The sequence below is a fragment of the Lagopus leucura genome, unplaced genomic scaffold, assembly GCF_019238085.1.
Source record: "Lagopus leucura isolate 7727_CA_CO unplaced genomic scaffold, USGS_WTPT01 Super-Scaffold_100028, whole genome shotgun sequence".
NCBI lineage: Eukaryota > Metazoa > Chordata > Aves > Galliformes > Phasianidae > Lagopus > Lagopus leucura.
In genome coordinates this window covers 6776561-6796870 of record NW_024962279.1, presented here as the reverse complement: position 1 = coordinate 6796870, position 20310 = coordinate 6776561, and the positions used below count along the sequence as shown (strand labels likewise).

Sequence of the window (20310 nt, the reverse complement as noted above, 5' to 3'; positions counted from 1 at the left end):
TATGAGCACAGGGGAGAGCCCATGGTTACAATCCTCACACCCAGGCAGCAGCTGCCCTACACCGCCAGCAGTCTATCTGTAAGCACTCAGCTGCTTTCTCATATTCAGAGCTCCACTTCAAGGGATGTTCTTATTTTGCATTATGTAACTGATCTGCTGTAATGCATTTTCTACACTTGGAAGCCTGAGAATCGTGTTGGGCTCTCCAACAGAATGGTGTGTCCCAACAACTGCATCCTCTGGAGATGCCACTTTACCCAAGTTTGTAAAATTCTAAGGTACCCTTGTAAGTGAGTTTCCATCCAGAAAAACCAACTGGCATATTGTACTAAGAACTCGAAGCTTTTATTTTTTTCACATATAATGGCCACCATTTATATTACACCAGCTGACCTTGAAGAGCCTCTCTTGGCTGTTTTTTAATGGGAGAATGTACACTGATAAATTCATTAATACCAAATCTGAGATTGTGTTTCAACTTTTATATCCCCTTGCTTTGGGTACGAGAAAGTGTCAGCAACCAACACCTGATCACTTTGCCCAGCTCCCTATCACTGGAGCAGCCTGACTTGTGCTGGCTGCAGCCAACCCCTGCCAGACCTGACCTGCACAGTACTGCACATCTTCATAAATGGACAGCGGGGCTGAAGACTTCCAGCTGTACCAAGGGGCTGAGCAGAGGTCAGCAGATTGCCTCAGGGCTTTGCAAGGAGAGGGTTATGACTCAGCACAGGACCCTGACACTTGTGCAGAGGAAAACAATTCATGGAAAACAAGCTGAAAGCTGCAGCTGCCTCATCGTACTGATCTGCTTCCCCTTTCTCATCCCACCTATACATGTTTCTTCCCTGCAGTTTATTAGGGCCTTTTCCCAAAGTCAATGAGTTTATTGAAAAACACTGCTACAGCAAAGTGAAGGTGATTCCTTAGCAGCACAGCACTGCAGAACAAATGTGCAGCCACAGCCCGGAGGCGGGCTGGATCTGGAGAGGTGCAGCACATGGGAAGGAAGCACGCCCTGGCCATCCCTGCCCTCTGGGCACTTTGCTAACAGCCTCCCTCCATCCCGCCCTGCTGCGTGCTCAGCTGGGTGCACTCGAGTTGCAGCCCACACATGTGCACGTGCACAGCCACATGTGTGCAGCCTCCCTGTTGTGTTTGCTCTGTCAGCTCCTCCAGGTCTCAGCCTCCTGCTGAACAGGCAGCAGAGCACTGTGTTCTGCTCCTGCATCCTCCTTTCCAGCTACGCCAGACACAGCAGAGGTTGCCTGGGCCATCCCAGATGGGCATTCACCTGGTGATGCCAAAGCTTCCTCTGCCTTCACAGCTTCTTCCTTTCTCACAGCTGCAGCTATAGCTACAAACAGTTAATATTCATATTATGAAGCTGTGTGAGCTCTAAAGCTTTTGCCTTTTTGGGCTGTGAATCTAGCACTGTGCAGCAACTTCAAACCCTACAGCACGTGCTCGTCAGACACGAGACACCATCTGCTCCCAGGCACAGGCTCCCAGCTGCAGGGAGCATCCTTCCACACCACTGCTTCCCAGCCCCAGCTGCCAGCTCTGACCTCTTGGTGAGCACGTTCACCCAGAGGCTGTGCTGCGTGCTGCTGTGCTGCATGTCGTTAGGCTGGGTTGTTTAAAAAATGTAGGAGATGCTTTAGATTGGGAGTTTGAAATGGACTGCAGGAGCATCCAGATTCCCAAACATACTGCCATAGACACACGCTTCCAACTCAGAGAATTGGTCTGTAGCTACAGGAAAACATCCCTCTCAACTAGACGAAGGAACTGTACATAGAAAGGCAAAGAAGAGAAAGGAAAATACAGGGGTGGCTGTACAGACAGTTTCCATCTGTAACTCACAAGATGATGACTCAGATGTATGTAAATTAAAATCAAACCACTAAATATCCTCTCATTGCAAGTCTATGTGACCTGATGAAGAGTCACCTGGACCCAAAAAAAAGATAAAGAGGTTATATTCATCGTTAAAAGGTAACCACTGTAAGCAACTGCAGGAATTAGGAGTTAAACTTGCAAATTTCAAGTAGAAAACAGAACCAGGCTAACCTTTCCAATTCTATCTGAAGTTGTTAGCTGAATAAAAATTTTTTGTTCCTTCTCCAGCACAGAAATGCTTACACATACAAAACAGCTTGAAGAAGCCAGAAGTTTATTCTCCTTTACTGAATAATAAAGGCAGTGTTGAACATGGAATGACAAACTGTCAATTACATTACCTTTTCTCCATAGCCTCTGTCTTTGGTCATCATTTCCCTGAGTGTCTGTAATACTTTAATACACAGTTTCTCTTCATTCTCCTCTAGCAGCTGTTTAGTATGCTTTATTAATCTGAAAATAAACAATCAATTACAGTTCATTTTAATAATAGCATTCTAGAAGTAGGATAAGATACGTGGCTCTCTTACTGAATTTAAGCTGCAAACAGGGTTTTATTAAAACATAAATCTGTCTCTCCATTATATAACTGTTTGGGGAATATCCTCAATAGCAACACGTCAGAAGCCACTATGGGCTTCAGTGAAGCTGTGAAGGAAATGCACAGAGTAACAGGCAGGAGAACCAGATAAAAACCATCTGATTACAGGCAGAAAGAAATCAGAGGAAGGCACCATATAATTTAAGACTTGATAAATCTTCAGAACAAACCCTAACAGCAAGGAGAAAAACTGTTCCACAGCTACTGTGTTAAAAACACACTGGGAGTCCTTAGTAGTGAAATCTGAAATCCACTCTACCCAGCATTTATTAATTACTCAGTTACCTGGTTTCTGTGATCTCTGTCCATAACCCACCTCTCCAGGAGATGATCTGAGAACCTGGATTTTGCTCTGAACTGCCCTCCAAATGACCCTGTAATCTCTTCCCTTCCTTCACTCCAAACTCGGGCATCTGAGTTATGTGATGCATGAGATAACAATTGATTTTGACACAGTTCCCCAGCATCAAGAGCTGCAAGGACAAGTGCCTTGCAAACATCACTGAGCTTGAAGACAAGAGTCAGTTCAAAATTGCATCCTCATTTATAGGCACTATATATAATTCAGCAAATAGACTCCTAAATACCAGCTCTAGGAGCACACCAGCCTTCCCCCCACTCCAGGAGCTCACCCTCCCCCAGACGACAAGCACTGTTATAGCAAGAAATGCCAGCACAAAGCTGGGCAAGAGCACACCCCTCCATGGAGCACGGGGTGAAAATGGTAAACAGCAAAATACTACAAACCTCCCAGCACGTCAGATTTCAGGACAACTTACTTGCAAATGAAACCTCCGCTTTCACATTTCCTCCTTGCGTCTGTGTTCTCTGGGAAGAGCAGTTCAGGTCTGTGAAGCACATCTACCAGTACAGACAACTCTGCTTGGACAAGAGGACGTAAACGATCCTCTAAAGCTGATACAATGTCCTAGATCATATTGAGACACAATAATTAACCACGTATATAGTTATATACAAATTAATTCTACAAGCTGCAAAAGAGGAGCTGAACAGTTACTTCTGTCCTGCCTGCACACTCTCAGGTAGTTTTATCAGCATGCATAAGAAGTACCACTTAAAATTATGCATAAATGGGATTCTTGCCTTTTCACTCATGTTTGGAAAGCTGCAGCTACCTGACAATAAAAGCATGTTCATGCTAACACTTCAGCACTCACAAAACACTGAGATACATGCGAAGGCAGAGAGAAAAAGTTTAATCGCATTGAAAAGAACAGAGGGGATTGGATAGAGAGGGACAAACCATTTCAGTGAGAATGGGCTGGGCACAGTTTTTACATTGGGTACTAAATTAACATAAAGTTAGTTAGCACTGTTTGCTATAACAAGGTTTCGAGCATAGGATGAAAAAGGAAAAACACGTAGTTTAAGATAATGTATTTCCTTCAGTATGAGAAAGGTTTTACTGAACCACCTACTGGTCTGAGCATAGAATATAGCTAAAACAGTCCCTATTTCTAACACAAAGCATTATTTTTAAGTGTTACTTTTTAGCAGAAACAGTGGGGATGCCAGCACACCTCAGGAAAATGACTCTGGATGCAACTGTGTCACAGGAAAGCAATGCACCCATTCATTTCAAGTTCTGCAGTGCTTCCATGCAGGTCTGTGGCACCTTTCACTGCACTGAGGGGCTTGGTGTACAAGGAGCAATGCACTCAAGGGGTCTGGAAGGCTGTGGCAGTGAAAATGTCCTCTCTAACCAAAGGAATGCTTTGTTCCTAACAGATGGTGGAACAAGAATCTTTCAAGTACCAGTAACTTTAAATGCCATCCCCTCCTAAGGGAGTAAAGCTTCTCTATTCATTAAGTGTGTATTCAATTCTGTTTCCTTATACGATGCTCTACATTTGATTTTATGCACAGGATTACATTCAGCATCAGCTAAACTTGTTCACCACAGAGCATTCTGACTAGGCAATTCCCAAGCACTGTTCTACTTAGAGAATTCCTCCTTCCATGTAAATACACAGGTGGTTATCAAAGGAAGAAGGGGTGCTGCACAGTCACCTGTAATCTCTCAATTATGTTTCGATAATCCCTGGAAGCAGCAAGCACTGAATCTCTGCGGGCAGCATTCCTTGCAGTCATTCGCCAGTTCATTGCAGTCTTCTGCACAATATTGTGAGATTTCAGGAAGAGATTGTTGACCTGACTGTCCAAGTCCACAGGAATTGCAATGGCTCGGCTTTTTGCTGCAACAAGTAGAGGTTCCTTTAGCCCATGTATTACAATCAATGCAAGAACAAGACAGGCTCTGCTTGCAGTTCTTTCTGCAACCTGCCTGGTATGCACTTTAAACTATGCAACTGTGTAATGGTCAGACCTCTCTGTAGCACTGCTTTAAAGGATTTCACAATTCTGAGCTGTTTACTCAAACTGTGTGAATAGGAGTACATCTTTAGACACACATTAATCCCATGCTAGCACACACGTGCACCTACCCAACAGAATTTGGCTGCATATCCAGTACAAATTACTCTTTTTGCTACTCAAAGCAGAGCAAATTACTGGGAGGAGTGCTACAAAACTCTAGATGGACCATTTCCCAGTCACAGATCAACAGGATTACAGAGAGCTCCAAGGTTAAACCAAGAAAGCACTTCAGGTTATTGTGACAACACCTATTGCTCAGCCGTGGCAATCCATGGGCACAATTCTGGCTTTGCAGGGCAACTTGGCTCTGAATTAGCTGCAAACTGCACCAGCAAGAAGCTGAGCTTTGTTTTGGGAAGGACGACACGTGAGCAGCAAATACAAGACCATGTTTGCAGCACTGAGATCTGATTGCATCCATGTCTTACCTACATCTGAGAGCACCCGAATGCAGCTTTCCACTGATGCCTTTTGGCTTGGCATCAACCAGTTGCAATGGTAAACTCTGAACACACCTTGCAGCAACTGTACAAACACAGGCTGTCGAGTCTGGAACACAAGACGAAAGAAAAATCAAGCATCACATCATCCTGAGATGTGCCAGAATCAACTTGAGGTAACACTGGTTTCCAGCTTCAACCATGACTTCTTGCACACCACTCATTTCCAGCTGGTCTGCATCCTTTAGTTACACAATATACTGCATAGGCAGCATATCTACCACACCATCAGCAACCGAATGGAGAGGGTGGGAGCAAGGGCTGGAAGGGAAATACTAAATAGAAAGCTTCTAAAGCATAAAGCTTTAGTAATTGAAGACTGACTAAGCAAAGGAAATAAGCAGTAATCTTAATCTATTTAATCAGAGTTATCAGCAAGCCTGGCACACGGAGGTTCTTCCTTTCGCACTGACCAGCAGCTGACTCAACAGCCCACAGGTAAATGGGACTTGGCTCTGGGCTAAACGACAGCACAGCTGCAGAGCTGAAAGCTCATCACTTCAAATATCACCTGGTACCTCATTTACTGAAGAAACCAGCTGGGTATTTGTTATTTTGAACATAGGTAGTAGTTAGTGGTAAATCATCCCAGTTGTTACAGAGCAGCCAAAATTAACGTGTGGTTTTTAGCCCTGTACTTTGCATGGTGATCTTTCACTGCAGATAGGTGAGCTACCTGACACACAAATGCACATGAGCTTTGCTCTTTCATCTCTGCAACATCCCAACTGTATCAATCAGAACTCCCCACTTGGTTTTGTAGAATAATTACTTTCTATAGCAATTCCTTTATTTTACCTAGAGAAGAAAGAGTATTTAAAATGTTTCAAATGAACTCTTCCTGAGAGGGGAATACCCACATCCCACTACCTATTAGCTACGTCATCTTTCTAGCAGCTATGTGAACTACACCACAGTGCACAGCCCACAAGACTTAGGAACCAGAGAAAAAATACCTCTTTTATTCTGGTCAAGATCTGTGTCTGTTCGTAAGAAAAAAATGGAGTTAGAGGGGAAAAAAACAAATCTACTAGATGACTACATCTATTAAACCAATACATTAAATGATACCACTACGGAATATATAAAAGGAGAGGCAAATACCCAGTATCCTTTCTAGAAATAAGCCAAACACCAGCAACATGGCAGATAGCACTGTCCTCTGAGGGCACCGAAAATATCTGCACTTCTGGACTTCAGCCACCTCCAGCTCCTTTCCAAAGACTTGCTGGTCTAAAAGGCTTCAGAGCTGCTTAATTTGCTCAAATTAGGTCCATAAATCAAACAAGAAATTTATTCCACGTTCCACATCCCTCCAAGAACATTTGTGAAGGAAAGCCTCGGGCAGCAGCAACCTTAGGAGGCAGGCAAGCTAAACAGTACTTGTTACAGAGGAAAATTTTGGACAGCTGTTCTTTGAAAAGACATATTTATGTTCTCCTAATTTCATATTATTTGAACTGTATGATAGATGTACAAGGTGTTCCTTGAACAAGCAAGGCTGGTCCTGACTCAGGGGAGGCACAATTCAAGTCCAACAAGCCATAACATGAAAGAACATCAGACAAGAAGAGGCTCGCATGAAAAGAAATGAGAGGACAAGGCGTAGCAGGAAGAATGGGGAGCAAGCAAATCCAGAGGCAAGGCAAAGCTGAGCGACAAAAGTCGTCTGCCTGTGGAGACAGGGAGCTCTGCAGAATCTCAGATCTGAGGGTAAAATCCCACCTGGAGGAGTTATGTGCACCAGGCAGGTACTCCAGCAGGCTGTACTCCTCAGGTGGGAGAGCTCTCAGATGTGAGCAAGAGTGTTGACAGGCAGGGAAAGGTAGAGACAGAGAGCTTTGAACTCAAAGACACAGAAGCAAGGCAAATCCAGGATAAGACAAAGACAGAGCTACCAACTGAGATGGTAAGGAGGGATGAAATCGCTGTGTACAGAGGAGTGAATGAGATACTGAAGAAACCTGCTGACACATAAAGTTACCAGATAGCTAATGTGATGATAAGGAAGTGTATTCAAATGTTGTACTCTTAGATGACAATTAAAGGTATGACAGCCAAGGAATACAACACAGGGATGAGAGGAGAAGGGCAGAGCCCTGGGGAACAAGGCTAACCATTGATCTCAACTTCTTATCTTTGGATGAAATTTTGACAGACTTTCGTGGAAGCTGATGCACCATACTTGCTGACATTTTAAAGTCACATGAGAAGCAAATGAACTGCTGGACTGCTCAGACTTGCCTGGTTAAGACACAACTCTAATAAAGCTGCTCAGGCCAAACACAGCTGCTGCAGCTCTGTGCTCTCACAGGCAATGCACACAGTCTGGCAATTAAAGAGCATTGGACATCGGCTCAAATGCTGCTCTGCTGCTTTCAATGTGACTGACTTCTTGCCTGAATAAGGCCTGAGAAGCTGACCTCTGTTGAATATAAAATAGTTGAATAGATCAGGCTGGAAACTCGTCATCCGGGCAGGGGTCAACTGCACATCTGATTCAGTGAGGGCAGGAACACACTGTTAATATTGGACAGAAGGAACTCCTCACCTGATGCAGGCACGCAGCAGTGCTCTGTATGTTTTTTTCTGGAAGCCTGCAGCAGCCAGGCAGCACACCAGGATCCAAAGGGTTACAATTCACACCGTGATGAGGGACTGCCACGGTCAACTGGCAGATGCCCCTTATGGCTGCCTTTGGGAAGCAAGATGCTTCCTAACCTGCTGCCAGTTGCATTGAATTACAAACCTGGAGTTTGCACTCTGAACAATTGCCTTTGGCATGATGAGGTTGCATCAAGTTTCAGCAATCACCACATTCAAACCTGAGAGATCAGCCAGACACCTGACCACTCCGCCCACACTCCTCCCAAGAAGTTATTTATGAATAAAAGAATGATGTTATCATTGTGCTGCAACACCAACATTAGGGCAATGTCCTGACACTGCTGTTCTGCAAAGGAAATCTCCGTCACTGTCACAAACATTCCAAATTCCCCCCCGTGCTTTTTGTTACAGACCAGAAGTTATTCAGCTTAATACAACAGAGCTTTTGCATTTTTGTTTTGTTTTTAAAGGAAATTACAATCTTATAAAATACACTGGCTTTGTACCCTCTGTAATGCAACTTTCACTCCCCCTATCCAGAAGTCTTGCCACCGAAGCTTTATCTTCTTTCCTCAGTGTGCTCTGCACAACTCTTTCCTGCCACCCAACTGCTAACCTCATAACTGTAGGCCCTCTGGAGGGTGTTTCTATGTGGTTCCAAGGAAAATTGAATTTACTCATGAAGTTGTAACTGCTGTCACAGATCGATACACAAAGTCTTCTATCCATTTCTACCTCAAAACAAACACCTTGGCCACAAAGAATACGCATCTGCACCCACGTGTCTCTTTTGAGCTGGTAACAGAACCGAAGTGGAATTAACATACATCTCTTCATCTGTGCCTCTAGTTTTTTCCTACCTGCAAAGTAGTGCTCTGATCAGAGAACGGGGAGCTGAAGAAAGTGGTGACAATACTCATCACTATTTCTGTGACGTACTTCTCCAATATGGAGTCAGCATGCTTTCTGTCGCTGGTGTTGTTGCAAGCCTGCAAGACAATTCATCACTAGATCAGAAGCAACTCAACCAAAATAGACTAACAAGGATTATGGACTGGAGATGTTTGATTTTGCATCGTTCCAGCCAGGGCAGTGCCCTGCCAGAACAACACTTATGATTCTGGCATCTTTGTATTTCCAGTACGTGCAAAGGCAGACCCCAGCACTCTCACTGTTTCAATACGTTGGCATCGAGCACGTTTAGGAGTAAGGAGAAGAAGCAGAGTTCCTTAGAAGAAATATGCTAGGAGGATAGGAAGGACCAAGGTGTAATGCTTTCATATGGGGAAATACTTGGAATCCCAGGCAGAAAGCCATAGGGACAAACAAATGCCAAGCTTGGAAAAACAAAATGGTCCTGACCTGCCAAAAAACGTTGACTATTGCTTGGGAAGGAACTGGCCATCACAGCCAGAATAAGCAAGCCAGGTGGCAGAACATAAAAATGCATTAGACAAAGGAGCAGGGTGTGGGGCTTTTTCTTTTTAAAGGAAAATATCAGTGCGTTCCATGGAATATGACTAATGAAATCCACAGGCACGGGAAAAAGGCAAACAGAAATGTGAAAAGGCACAGCAGCTGGGGGCACTCCCTGCCTGGATGCAGCAGCACCGTGCCTTATTTTTATTGCTATATGCTACAGAGGTTAAACTTTTTCAATTCAGTTCCCAGATACAGAAATCATTACCCGACAGATGTCAACCAGGAAGTTCTCAAATAGCTTCCACATATGATTACTGGTGTAAATCTCTTTCATTTCTACTTCCGTGTCCACGTAGCAATGATTCAAGAAGTTGATGTACGCAATTTTAACCTAAAAGTGGAGAAAAAGATTACCATTTAAAAAACGAAAACTGGGAAGCATTGTGAATGGATATAATGTCACATTAAAACTGCTACATAAATCATTTGCAGCTCAACTTCCTTTTATTTAAGCACTGGTGAAATTTAATGCCATGAATAGCAAGACATCATCCAATAAAAAACACTGGGATTATTGCAGACAAAACGTCAGCATTATAATCATTTCCAGTTCTGCAGAACCATCTGTTCAAGTTTAGTAGCATACTCCATAAACTTCTCTGCCTCAAGAACCCTATAAAAGAAGCAAGCACAGCATCACATCCCCACGTTAAGGGCAAGGAAACGAAAGGATTTCACTGAGCTATCCTGAATCACTAGGGTTGTCTATAGCAGGACCAGGAGAGGAATTCAGTTTCCCAGCTCACCTGCTGTTGCTCACCTGCCCCACCAGCTTTATCACAGCAGAAGGACTAAATAATATTAAATCTCTCTTGCCCAAAGTCAATGCATTTCAAATTCATGCAGGCCAGTGTCTGCGAAGAGCCCTCACCTCAGGAATGCAATCCTCATGGGTTACTACCCTAACAATGTCATCCAGAGGAAGGAGGGAGTTGCATTTGATTTCTGTGTAGACATTCTTGCCTTCTGTGCACACAGCAAGCAGTTCTACCAAGTGGATGTGGTACATCAGAGGGCTGTTCTCATCCATCCGATCCCTCTCTGATCTCATCATCTGCACCAAAGTCTGGAAGGAGGCTCTGTCATTGTAAAACACCAGGACATCTTCTCCCGCGTTCACCAGCTAACAAGAAAGAAAAATATTCCATTAACAGATCAAAGCCTGGGCATCGCCCCACAGCATCCTCCCCTAATCAGCAGGCTGTTGCAGTGCAAGTTCTGATTAGCTAATTAGCTATTCTTTGGAACCTTAAAAGAAGTGCAGCCGCCAAGTCAGCTGGGCATTCCTCCGGTGCTCCCCTCACACGGTGCAGGGCTCAGAAATGACACTGTCTCTTAACGAATTTACCACTTCTAACCTGCTGAGGAACTTCAAAGTCAGCCCAACTGACTGCTCAGACAGAAGTTGTGCCAAGAAGCTTGTGACTTTCCGTTGTACTTTTTAGTTTCACATATATTGCCTCAGCTGACTTCTTAATGCAGTAAGCTGTGGATGTACCATTTTGTTCAGAAAAATGCCTTGGGGGCACGCCGGGTGGGAGGGTTGCCAGGCTCAGTAATTTCACCCTTCTGAACAAACACCATCAATTTTCCAAGGCTAGCAAGTGACATGTTAAGTCACATACTGAAGATTTCTATCAACTTGACACTTCAGGTCTGGATGGCCAGAGCTCCAGAGCACTGAGGCTCTCCTGTAACTCCACAGACAGAACGACAGCAAGCAGACTGAGAGCTGCTGTGGGGCTGAGCACTACAAAGAACGCAGCTGTGGGGATCAAACAGCCTTCCAGGCAGAGCGTGGGGCCATCAGCTAGATAAGAGGCAGAAAGCAACCCCTTCCTCCTCAGCAGCTGCTGACCGTGGTCAGAGCCGACTGCTGAACACCTCCACCAACCCAACCTCACGTTGAGAAGCCCACAAAACCATTCTTAAACTGAGCAGCAAAATACCGAAGAGCTCTGATCAACTGATGCAGAAACCAGAATTGACAAATCTGATCCTCGAGCGCCCCCTGCCGAGCAGGCCAACAACAATGCCAGCATACAGACTGCCAGATCGCCTCCAAAATCCCACGGGAAGGAACTTCTGACCCTTTTCTGACCTCTGCCTTCTATCCTGACATCCCGATCTCCCAGTTCCCTACACACGCTGGTAAAGACCCTCGGACTTTTCCTCTTTCAGCACTTACCAACAATTTACATATTCACCTACTTAAGAAAAGAAATTCCCATCAAATTATGGTATTATCAGTAAAATTTTCCTTCAGCATTAGAATACTGAAATTAACTATTTCTCTTACAGTTTTCCTATGAAAAGGCAGCCTTTCTTCAAACTAAGCTTGCCCATGCACTGCTTTGCAGAAGCCTGGAAAATAATCTGCAATTATCATCCATAACCAACCGCTCTTTGTATCTCTAGGTGAGGAGCTCAGAAGGCTTTTGGTCACAAAAACAGCCTGTGCTTTCTGGAGCTGTATGCTCTTTTTGCATCGAGAGAGCTGTCAGCTTCTTGGCAGTCCCAGAAGCGAGAGGATCAATTTGTCATTTTCACCAAATGGTATGTGAAAACTTCTGTTCAGACCTCGCAAATCTCTGCAGCTCTCACCTCAGCCATTACCATATCTTGGCATTTCTTAATGAATTTTCCTTCCGCCTTGACAATCGTCTGCAGGAACTTTATGTACTGAACGTTTCTGCCATGTGTTTCTATACAGTGGACAAAGTGTTGAACAACGCGTTCATTAATCTCACTGCAAAGCTGGAAGTTGTTCATGAAAATGTGCTGCATTGTTACCGCTTCCAGAATCTGAGGAAAGGGATGAAAGAAAGAAATTAGAAAACAAACAAATCACCAAATCCACAGAGAGGTCAGGATAAAGCCAACATCCCTGCAGGGTGGGTGTATGACAGAACAGACCATTCCCAAGGAGCCAACCTTTCAACACCACGCCTCGTATCTCAGCTTATTTTGTTTTAGCCCCCTTCAGCCTCCTGAACTTTCTATAGTGAAATGGTCCCAAATCAGCTTTGGAGGCTTTAAAAAGAAATCAAAGTGTGACCCCTGCAATCAATCTTCATCAGAACAGGCCCAAAGGTAACTACCAAGGACATTCCATTCACTTTTCTCTTTGGAAAAATAAAAAATAAGAAAAATTATGGCATGAGGTTATTCTTACCCCTGGGTTAAGGAACAGGTTTATGTGCTTGTGCAGCAACGCCTGGTTCTGTTGGTTCCCAGCACAAAAGTTCTGTAAAAACTCGTGTGCGAGCTTCATTATCTCCTGCATCCTCGTATCTTCAGCCTGTGATTGCATGACAAATACGACGGGGTTACAAAGAATCTGAGGGTTCACTTGCAGGTGAGCACTAGATGAGTCCCAGTTCCAGCTCTGCAGGAGAACTGTCACGTATCTCTCACTCTCCAAAGAAAAACAAACCTCCACCCAGTTCACAGACATTAGGGATGAGTTTGGCCTGCTTCACGGTTCTAAAGATCATCAAAACTAAAGGCCATAATAGAAGTTACAGTAGTTTATTCTTTAAAATCACAGACTCCACACCCAGGCCTGCCAGCAACGTGCTTTAGTCACTTTTACACTTCTGAGCAGAGAAGCGCACTGGCCAAACCACAACACATCACCACCTTGGGGCTACCAAGGAAAATTGCCACGTCCTGTTGAAATGCATTTTAGCAGTGACAGATGGGTAGTTCATGGCAAAGAGGAGATGGAAAGTTCTTATTGCAGCAGTTAAGCCCAATTTATGTTTACTGGAATGTGCACACTGCTTGCACAGTTCAGGAACCAGTGCCTTTCCTCTGACATCAGTGTAGATTACTGATGGCAAAAAATGCAGTTTGGAAAATCACTGTTTTTATTCTTAAGAGGTTTTATACATTTCCAAGGGTGAAACATCCTCTCCACACTGCCTGTTCAGTACCATATTCACAAGTATGGGACAGAATGGCAACAAGAGTTATCAGAGGGGCTGTTTCTGCTGATTTTTCTTAACAAAATACGAAGCAAGACAGCAAGACTTAACATTATTCAAAGCTACTGCCTAGAATTACTGGCTTTCAGAAACCTGTGGAGTCTGGAACAGAGGACAGGACTAAATGGTAAAAAATGTGACAAGGTCCCTCACCTCCACAGTGATAAGTGCCTGTCGCCAGTGACTAATGGGCAGCAGGGCAATGAACTCAGGGTGTGTTCCATCAGCACGATGCAGTGCTGTGCAGTGTGTACAGCAGGCTGGTCCAACAGTTTCACCCTGTACCACTGACACCACACGTGGCACACTCTGATATGTCTCATTATGAACTGCAGCCCTCTGCTGGTCACCCTGTCGGTATTAACTCACACCTAAGAGGACTCTGGGACTGTAACTGGGAGGAAGGGAGGTCTGTGTTCTGTGTGTAACTACTGGACAGATCTGCTGATGTACAAACAGGGAACCAAGCTCCCCTGTAACCAGGATGGCTGTCATACAGGTACCGCATAGCAACAGGGAAGACTTGATGAGGTATTAAAGCCCATCAACCTAACATGAAGTGAAGTGGTAGCTGTACAAGAACCCAACCTTTTCATAAGGGATCTGCAGCAGCTCAAGCACAACTGCGTGTGCTCCCATGTTCCTCAGCAGTCGCTGCTGCTGCTTGCGGCTCTTCCTGACCGAGGTGCTCTCCTGGACACACAGCTTGCTGAGCCGGAGCAGGATCTGGAGAAGAGATTTGCTTCAGAACTGGGCTGAGTTTCAGAACGTGTCAGATGGCTCCCAGAGGGAATCAATGTCAGAAAACACATCTGCATCAACAGTGATGGTTCTAGTGAGCAAAATCAAGTTTTGCAGCCTCGTGATGAGGAGTTAAGACCGGGTTAAAGCCCGGTTGCTCCTGCAACAGCAGTGGGGAGGCAGAAGGACCGAGCTGCAGCTAAGAAGCAAGAGGCAGCAGCCGTGACTGTGCCACTCGCCCTTCTCCCAGTATGCAGCAGCCAGCACAGTGTTGTCACTGGCACAAGCAAGGGAAGCAGTGAGGCAACAGATCCATCATCACACGTGGTGGTTCCTGGCCTGGGCACCATCCACTTCATCTGACTAGTGCTGCTCTTAGAGAATTGAGCTGTGCAAAGTGAGGCTAACATCTGGCTCCACAGCACAGCACTGCAGAAAACCCATTACCAGAACACAGCAGTGCCAATGCACGCTCTTTGTCTGGTGTTTTTGAAATTAAAATTTCAACAGCACAGTTTTGCATGTGAACTACTCAGGGCAGGACAATTAAAGTAGCTTCTTGACTTGTTTTCTTCCTTCATAGCCTTTGATAGTAAAAATACTGTGTTACCATTGAAAGAGCAACAAAACGTTGTCTTTCTCATTAATCCATTCTTAAGGAAAGAACACACGTCGTGCTTATTGCACTCCTGGCTTCTCATTCACGCCGGGATGTGTTATTACTCAGCAAATAGTTTCCACAATGGAAGAGTGACTCAGACTTTCCCGGGTGTCTCCCTCTGACTGCAGTCAGCTCTCCAGAGCTGTGTTACTCACTCACGCTGCCATTTAACTATCAAGAAGCAGATTTACCTCTTTCACTACGCGGTAGTTGTAGCTGCTCGTACTTTCAGGCTTCTGTGACTTGCTGTGACCTTCCTGTGGATAAGAATCAGACAGTTTATTAGAAGCTTGCAGTACGCTCTTCATGAAGACTGAAATTACTGTTCTAGGGTAGTGACTGCTCTCTTCCTGGAAAGGGATGTCAGCCTTCAGTTTGCCAACAGTCTCAGTCTCAGAAAAATACGTATAATTATCCTGTCAAGACCTCTGTAACATAAAATAATGTGATGGTAGGATAATTTTAGAGACAGTAACCTCCCGTCCTTTCCTTCATTTGTCACATTCCATCTGTAAGCAGGTCCTCTCCATCAAAAACTCTCTCTTCCCCTTTACTATTATTGTTATTGTACAAGGAGCAAAGGATGTCTAACTAGGCACAAGGAAGGCAATCAGTAAATTACTTGCACTCCCAACAAAAAGCATTCATTTCCCAGGGATTATTTCTTGCATTCTTCCATCCACTGTTTTCTATTTGATTAAAATGATAGTGAGGAGAAAGGCATTTAGCTAGCCATAAGCCACATGTGTGCACTGCAGGAGCCCAGTACTACCAGGCACAATAAAGCACCAGCATTTAACAGGTTCTTTAAGCACTATTCTCTGCCTTTTAATAACAGTAAATAGTTAAAAGTGAAAAATATTCGGGGTTTAATCAAGACTTCTCTCTATAGTATTGGATGCCATATGGATACGGTGCTTTAGCATACTCTGTATATCTTAGCATTCATTCATTAGCTTCACTAGTGGACTTACTATAAAACTCAATACAATTAATAAACACACCATGCTAATAGCTACAATGAAGTCATAAGCAACCCCACATTATATATGCAAATAATTTAGCCAAGGGATACAGGAAAAAAAAATCAGTTATGTTGAGAGCACATTCCATCTGACTGACTTTGGGTGCAGGCACCCTGGTGTCAGAACCTGAAGCTGACATTGTAGCAACATCATACAGTTCTGAGTAGTTTCCTGAGACTAATTGCCATCAGCTGATCTAAGTTCTCCCCTAATTCTTGCCTTAGTCCAAAACCAGCAGTCAGCATTACCAGGCCATGCGACTTGCTGACAAGACACTTGTTTCAGTCACAGGCCCGGGAACAGTCACATTTTCAGAAAGTATTAACATACAAATCTGAAGAAGCACAACCTAATTACCTCTTTTTTCTTGTGTTCATTTTCACCTGGCACTCCATCCATGGTCTCATCAGGGCCCTGGCCTTTGTACACCCAAAGCTCGGATTTTTCCACAATAGATCTCAGCTGGTCCAAATCTTGCTTTATCTGCTTGTAGTTGTCAACATCTTGGCTGGTAACAAGCAGTTGAACCTTATATGAATGCAACCCATTAGTCACACAAAAGATCTTTATTCATTTTTTAACCACAACACATACGTTCAGATGAACAGTGATGCTTTTTATGAACACACATACCTGCTTAAAAGCTTGCAGAACTTCTTGCCTCTGACTGAAGTGTCGGAAGAGAAGCTGGAGTGCTCCAGAGACCAGAGGAGGATAATCGTGCATCGTTAAATGCAGCAGAACTCTGAGGAACGTTCTGCCACCGTGATCATCCAAATCCAGGGGTGTATTCTCCTCACTGGAAACAGAGTGTAGGAATTTACTGGAACATTGGGCTTATCATTCCAACAGGTTTCTAAGCCTATCCTCCCTGTGGTGGAAAAAAATCTCTTTCTTTTTAAATGAGGAGCATATTTATCAAATGCTATATGAAGACATACTGTTTTGGTTTTTATTGGTGTGCTGCTTACTTGGAAGGCTATTCCACAATCTCATTACTCACAGCTCACTCAGCATGCAGCTGTGTGCAACCTATGTGGTTCAGAGACAAATTATGACTAATTATTTGTCCCTACGTCAATCTTATCCTACTGCTCAAATAATTCCTGGCCATTCCTAATAGTATCCTTTCTATCCACAAAATACAACCATTCCTTCGCATCCAGGTTGCAAAACTAATTATGCCAAGCTCTTGTAGTTTTCCTCTTTGCTATCTGTTCTCTGTATTTCCTTTCTGTAGGTGCTAAAATATCCCTTTTTGATTTCCTTACCAATGAGACTCTGAATCTTTCTCAAATTCTGCTTCCAACCAAATACACACACTTGCATTACCAACAGGTTATTAATTCTGTAAATGAATCTCCCCTCATTTAAGTAATCAGTTATCTTAGGTTTACAGAAAGGAGCTGCACCTCTCTGAACAGCTTAAGGGCTATTAGAACATATACCTTCACAGTGTTCCAACAGAGGGAGTGGGTGGAACATCAAGATAAGCCCAAGAACTTTATGTCTGTCACTGATTTTACATCCTGTGATTTAAGAAAGGGTATAAGCAACTCCAGAAAGAAGGCAGGTACTGAAGACAGGGCTTGTTTTGTTCTGTCACACATATGCAATCTAATTCTGCGTTATAAAAAAACAAGCATGGCCAAGCAGATCTGTCTGAGAAGCTCCTTCCCTACACAAACTTTTCCACCTAAGATTTTACAGCAGCACTGAGCTTAGATGCACTGATCCTCCAGCTTCGCTTTCACCCACACAAGCAAAGCACTGCAGCAAAGATCTTTTTTGACTGAAGGGCCACCTGTACCCTCTCCATAGCTTTTAATTTAAACAGACATTACTTCAAGCTCTATCAAGGGTATTTCAGGAAAACAAAGCCTACGCAACTGGGGCAGCTGTTCCCAATCTTTTCCCATTTACCACCTCACTTGCAATTGCAATCCACAGTCCTTATGAGCACACTGGGGACTGCAGCGCTACATCTTGAGTAGTGCTACTGAAGAGATACTTTCCTTCCACCAAAGATTCCTTCAGCTTGTTCTTCAATATGTTCAAAGTCTAGGGCTCCTAAGAACAGAAGAGCAGACAAATACGCAGTGTCAGAGTTGCACCAGAGATGTTTCTTCAGTCCAAACACATCTTAAACCACAAGAGTTGCTGTAGATGTATGCCAGAGTCACAGAAACCTGAACACACACGTTACTGAAGCAGTACGCTGATACCCTAAGAAAATACATCAACCTGCCATCAGCTCACAAACTGAACTCATAACCACTTCAGCAACATCCAAGTTGGACCGAAGGACTGATGTAAGTTTCAGAGGGGTTGTCCACAGGGAACGCCTGACTGCAGCTAAAAGTTCCAAAGCAGTGGCAACAATACTCCTATGGCTCAACAGACAGAAAGGGCTCTGTGTTTTCCAGTAGAAGGTAGGTACTGTTTTACTGGCAATAATTATTACTCAAAAATGATAAAAGAGTAAAGCATTCGGCATTTTTTTGCAGGAAGTTTGGCAGCTGCTTCCCTCCCTGTTGCCCCATCTCTCCAACCAGCAGGAGAGACAAACATCAGCTTGAGCTGAATGCCACAGGACTTGCAATTTATACATCAGTTTACTACATGACCAACTCTTGGGCACAATAGGCAGTGAAGTAAAAAGAACATTTTGAATAAAAAACTGATGGTAAGTACAAAACTGAGACTACTGATGTTACCAGGCAACCTTCTGTTTGCACTGCTTCTGTGGGACCAATGTTCACACACCAAAGAAAGAACCTGAATCGATTACTAAGATTAGAGAACCTTTCCTAACACAAACTCATTCTTTACAAGGTAACTAACCTGGTACATTTGCTGGCATTTCTTGACTACTGCTTCCAGTGGGTGACTCAGACATCTGGGCGTTGCTTTCATCAAATTCATGTTTAAATATACAAAGTAGGCAGGAGATCCTGTAGTCCAATCTCACATTCAGAATGAACTGATGACACAGAAGTAGTAGAAATGTTGAAATAGCTTGTTTGTTCCCAGCACACACACAGACCATTTACACAACACTGAACTCCCAACACAAGATCAACATTTTAGAAACGTGGATGTAGTTTGCAGAAGAGGTATGTGGAAATATGCACTGCAGTGCTTTTGTTGTCGTTGTTGTTTTCTAGTCCCAGACTCATTAATTTTTTTTCCAGTGACTTCAGTGAGTACAACAGGCACACAGTAACAAAACCTCAGAAGTAAAAGCCTTTGCAGAGTTTTAATTCCTCACTGCTGCCCAAACCATGCATCCTCACGTTCGAGGGAAAGTGCTTAATGCCAGGTTTAATAAGCTATGGTAAAGGGGAATACTGACACATTAAAATACCCCACTGTGACATGCCAGGCCGTATGAGAGAAGTTCTTGGTTTAACTAAAATTAGACATGGTGAAAGGAAGTGAATCAAGCCTCCCCTACGTGCTGCATCTGTTGCTGAGAGGAAGGGCACGACCTCAGATGCAGCTCCGTGCAAAGCCTCCCACGGAGGGCAGGGGGAAGGCACACCATGGCTTTCCTGCTGCTCTGCATGCTTCCGCCCACACGGCCTTTTCAGCATTTTGGCCTACATGAACTCGCCCATGAAGTTCCCAACAGTTCTCAACTTGTACAGCGAGGGAGGGAAGATGGATCTGAGCACAGTACTTTTGTGTCACATCTAGAACAGAGCTGTGGAAAAGGGGGGAAAAAAAACCTTTTTTCTTCATGTTCTGAAGACTAGGGAGTGAACAAGAAGGAAAAGCCAAAGATGGAAGGGACTGCAAGAGACTGGGAAATGTACAGGCATCAACTGTTCAGGCTGACAGCTGTCCAGAAACAAGCACCAAGCATGACTCCCCTGCTTGGGACACTTAACAAGATTGTCCTGGAGATCCAGACAAACTAAGACAGTGCAGGGAGTAAGAGCAAGAGCTCTCCTCTTCAGCAAATCAGCCCTTCAAAAGCCACTGTTAAATACACAAGAGTCTGCTGTAGATTCAAGCCTGCCACATGGTTTCAGTCACTGTACCATATTATCATATGTACAGTGAGTGCTTCCTGTATGAGAAAGTTGCCCTTGTAAGACTTGAAAACAGGTACATACAAGGCAGGAGTAAATGAAACAGCTGCATGGCACTATACTGACACTTAAAGACAGATGTCCAGTAGTTTACGATGCTGATACCTGAAGTATTTCAATGATCTTCAGCTTTGTATCCATCACCAGGATGTCCTCCTTCTCTGGCTCAGTCTGCTTGACATTGCCCTCAGGAGCAGCAGCAAGTGGGGTCATGGGCAAGAACCCCCCACCTCTCAGCACCACCTGGGTCATCAGCTCCCCGACTCCATGGATTGATCTCATCACATTGCTCCCTTCAGAGAGGTAAA

General features: G+C 44.1%; 1 protein-coding gene across 4 annotated transcripts in view; it reads right to left on the bottom strand.

The window, feature by feature from the left end:
- ITPR1 (inositol 1,4,5-trisphosphate receptor type 1) overlaps nucleotides 1-20310 on the bottom strand; it is a 149420-nt gene that overhangs the window by 71394 nt on the left and 57716 nt on the right. For all 4 annotated transcript variants that reach the window (XM_042880947.1, XM_042880948.1, XM_042880951.1 and 1 more), the window contains 16 exons: nucleotides 20108-20295; nucleotides 18750-18888; nucleotides 17921-17975; nucleotides 16539-16704; nucleotides 16263-16433; nucleotides 15072-15137; nucleotides 14067-14204; nucleotides 12665-12790; nucleotides 12094-12294; nucleotides 10361-10612; nucleotides 9695-9820; nucleotides 8868-8996; nucleotides 5329-5449; nucleotides 4535-4719; nucleotides 3283-3431; nucleotides 2244-2355 (listed from right to left, as the gene is read on the bottom strand). In XM_042880947.1, coding sequence (XP_042736881.1) covers nucleotides 2244-2355; nucleotides 3283-3431; nucleotides 4535-4719; nucleotides 5329-5449; nucleotides 8868-8996; nucleotides 9695-9820; nucleotides 10361-10612; nucleotides 12094-12294; nucleotides 12665-12790; nucleotides 14067-14204; nucleotides 15072-15137; nucleotides 16263-16433; nucleotides 16539-16704; nucleotides 17921-17975; nucleotides 18750-18888; nucleotides 20108-20295 — 2324 coding nt within the window. The remainder of the gene's footprint in view (nucleotides 1-2243; nucleotides 2356-3282; nucleotides 3432-4534; nucleotides 4720-5328; nucleotides 5450-8867; nucleotides 8997-9694; nucleotides 9821-10360; nucleotides 10613-12093; nucleotides 12295-12664; nucleotides 12791-14066; nucleotides 14205-15071; nucleotides 15138-16262; nucleotides 16434-16538; nucleotides 16705-17920; nucleotides 17976-18749; nucleotides 18889-20107; nucleotides 20296-20310) is intronic.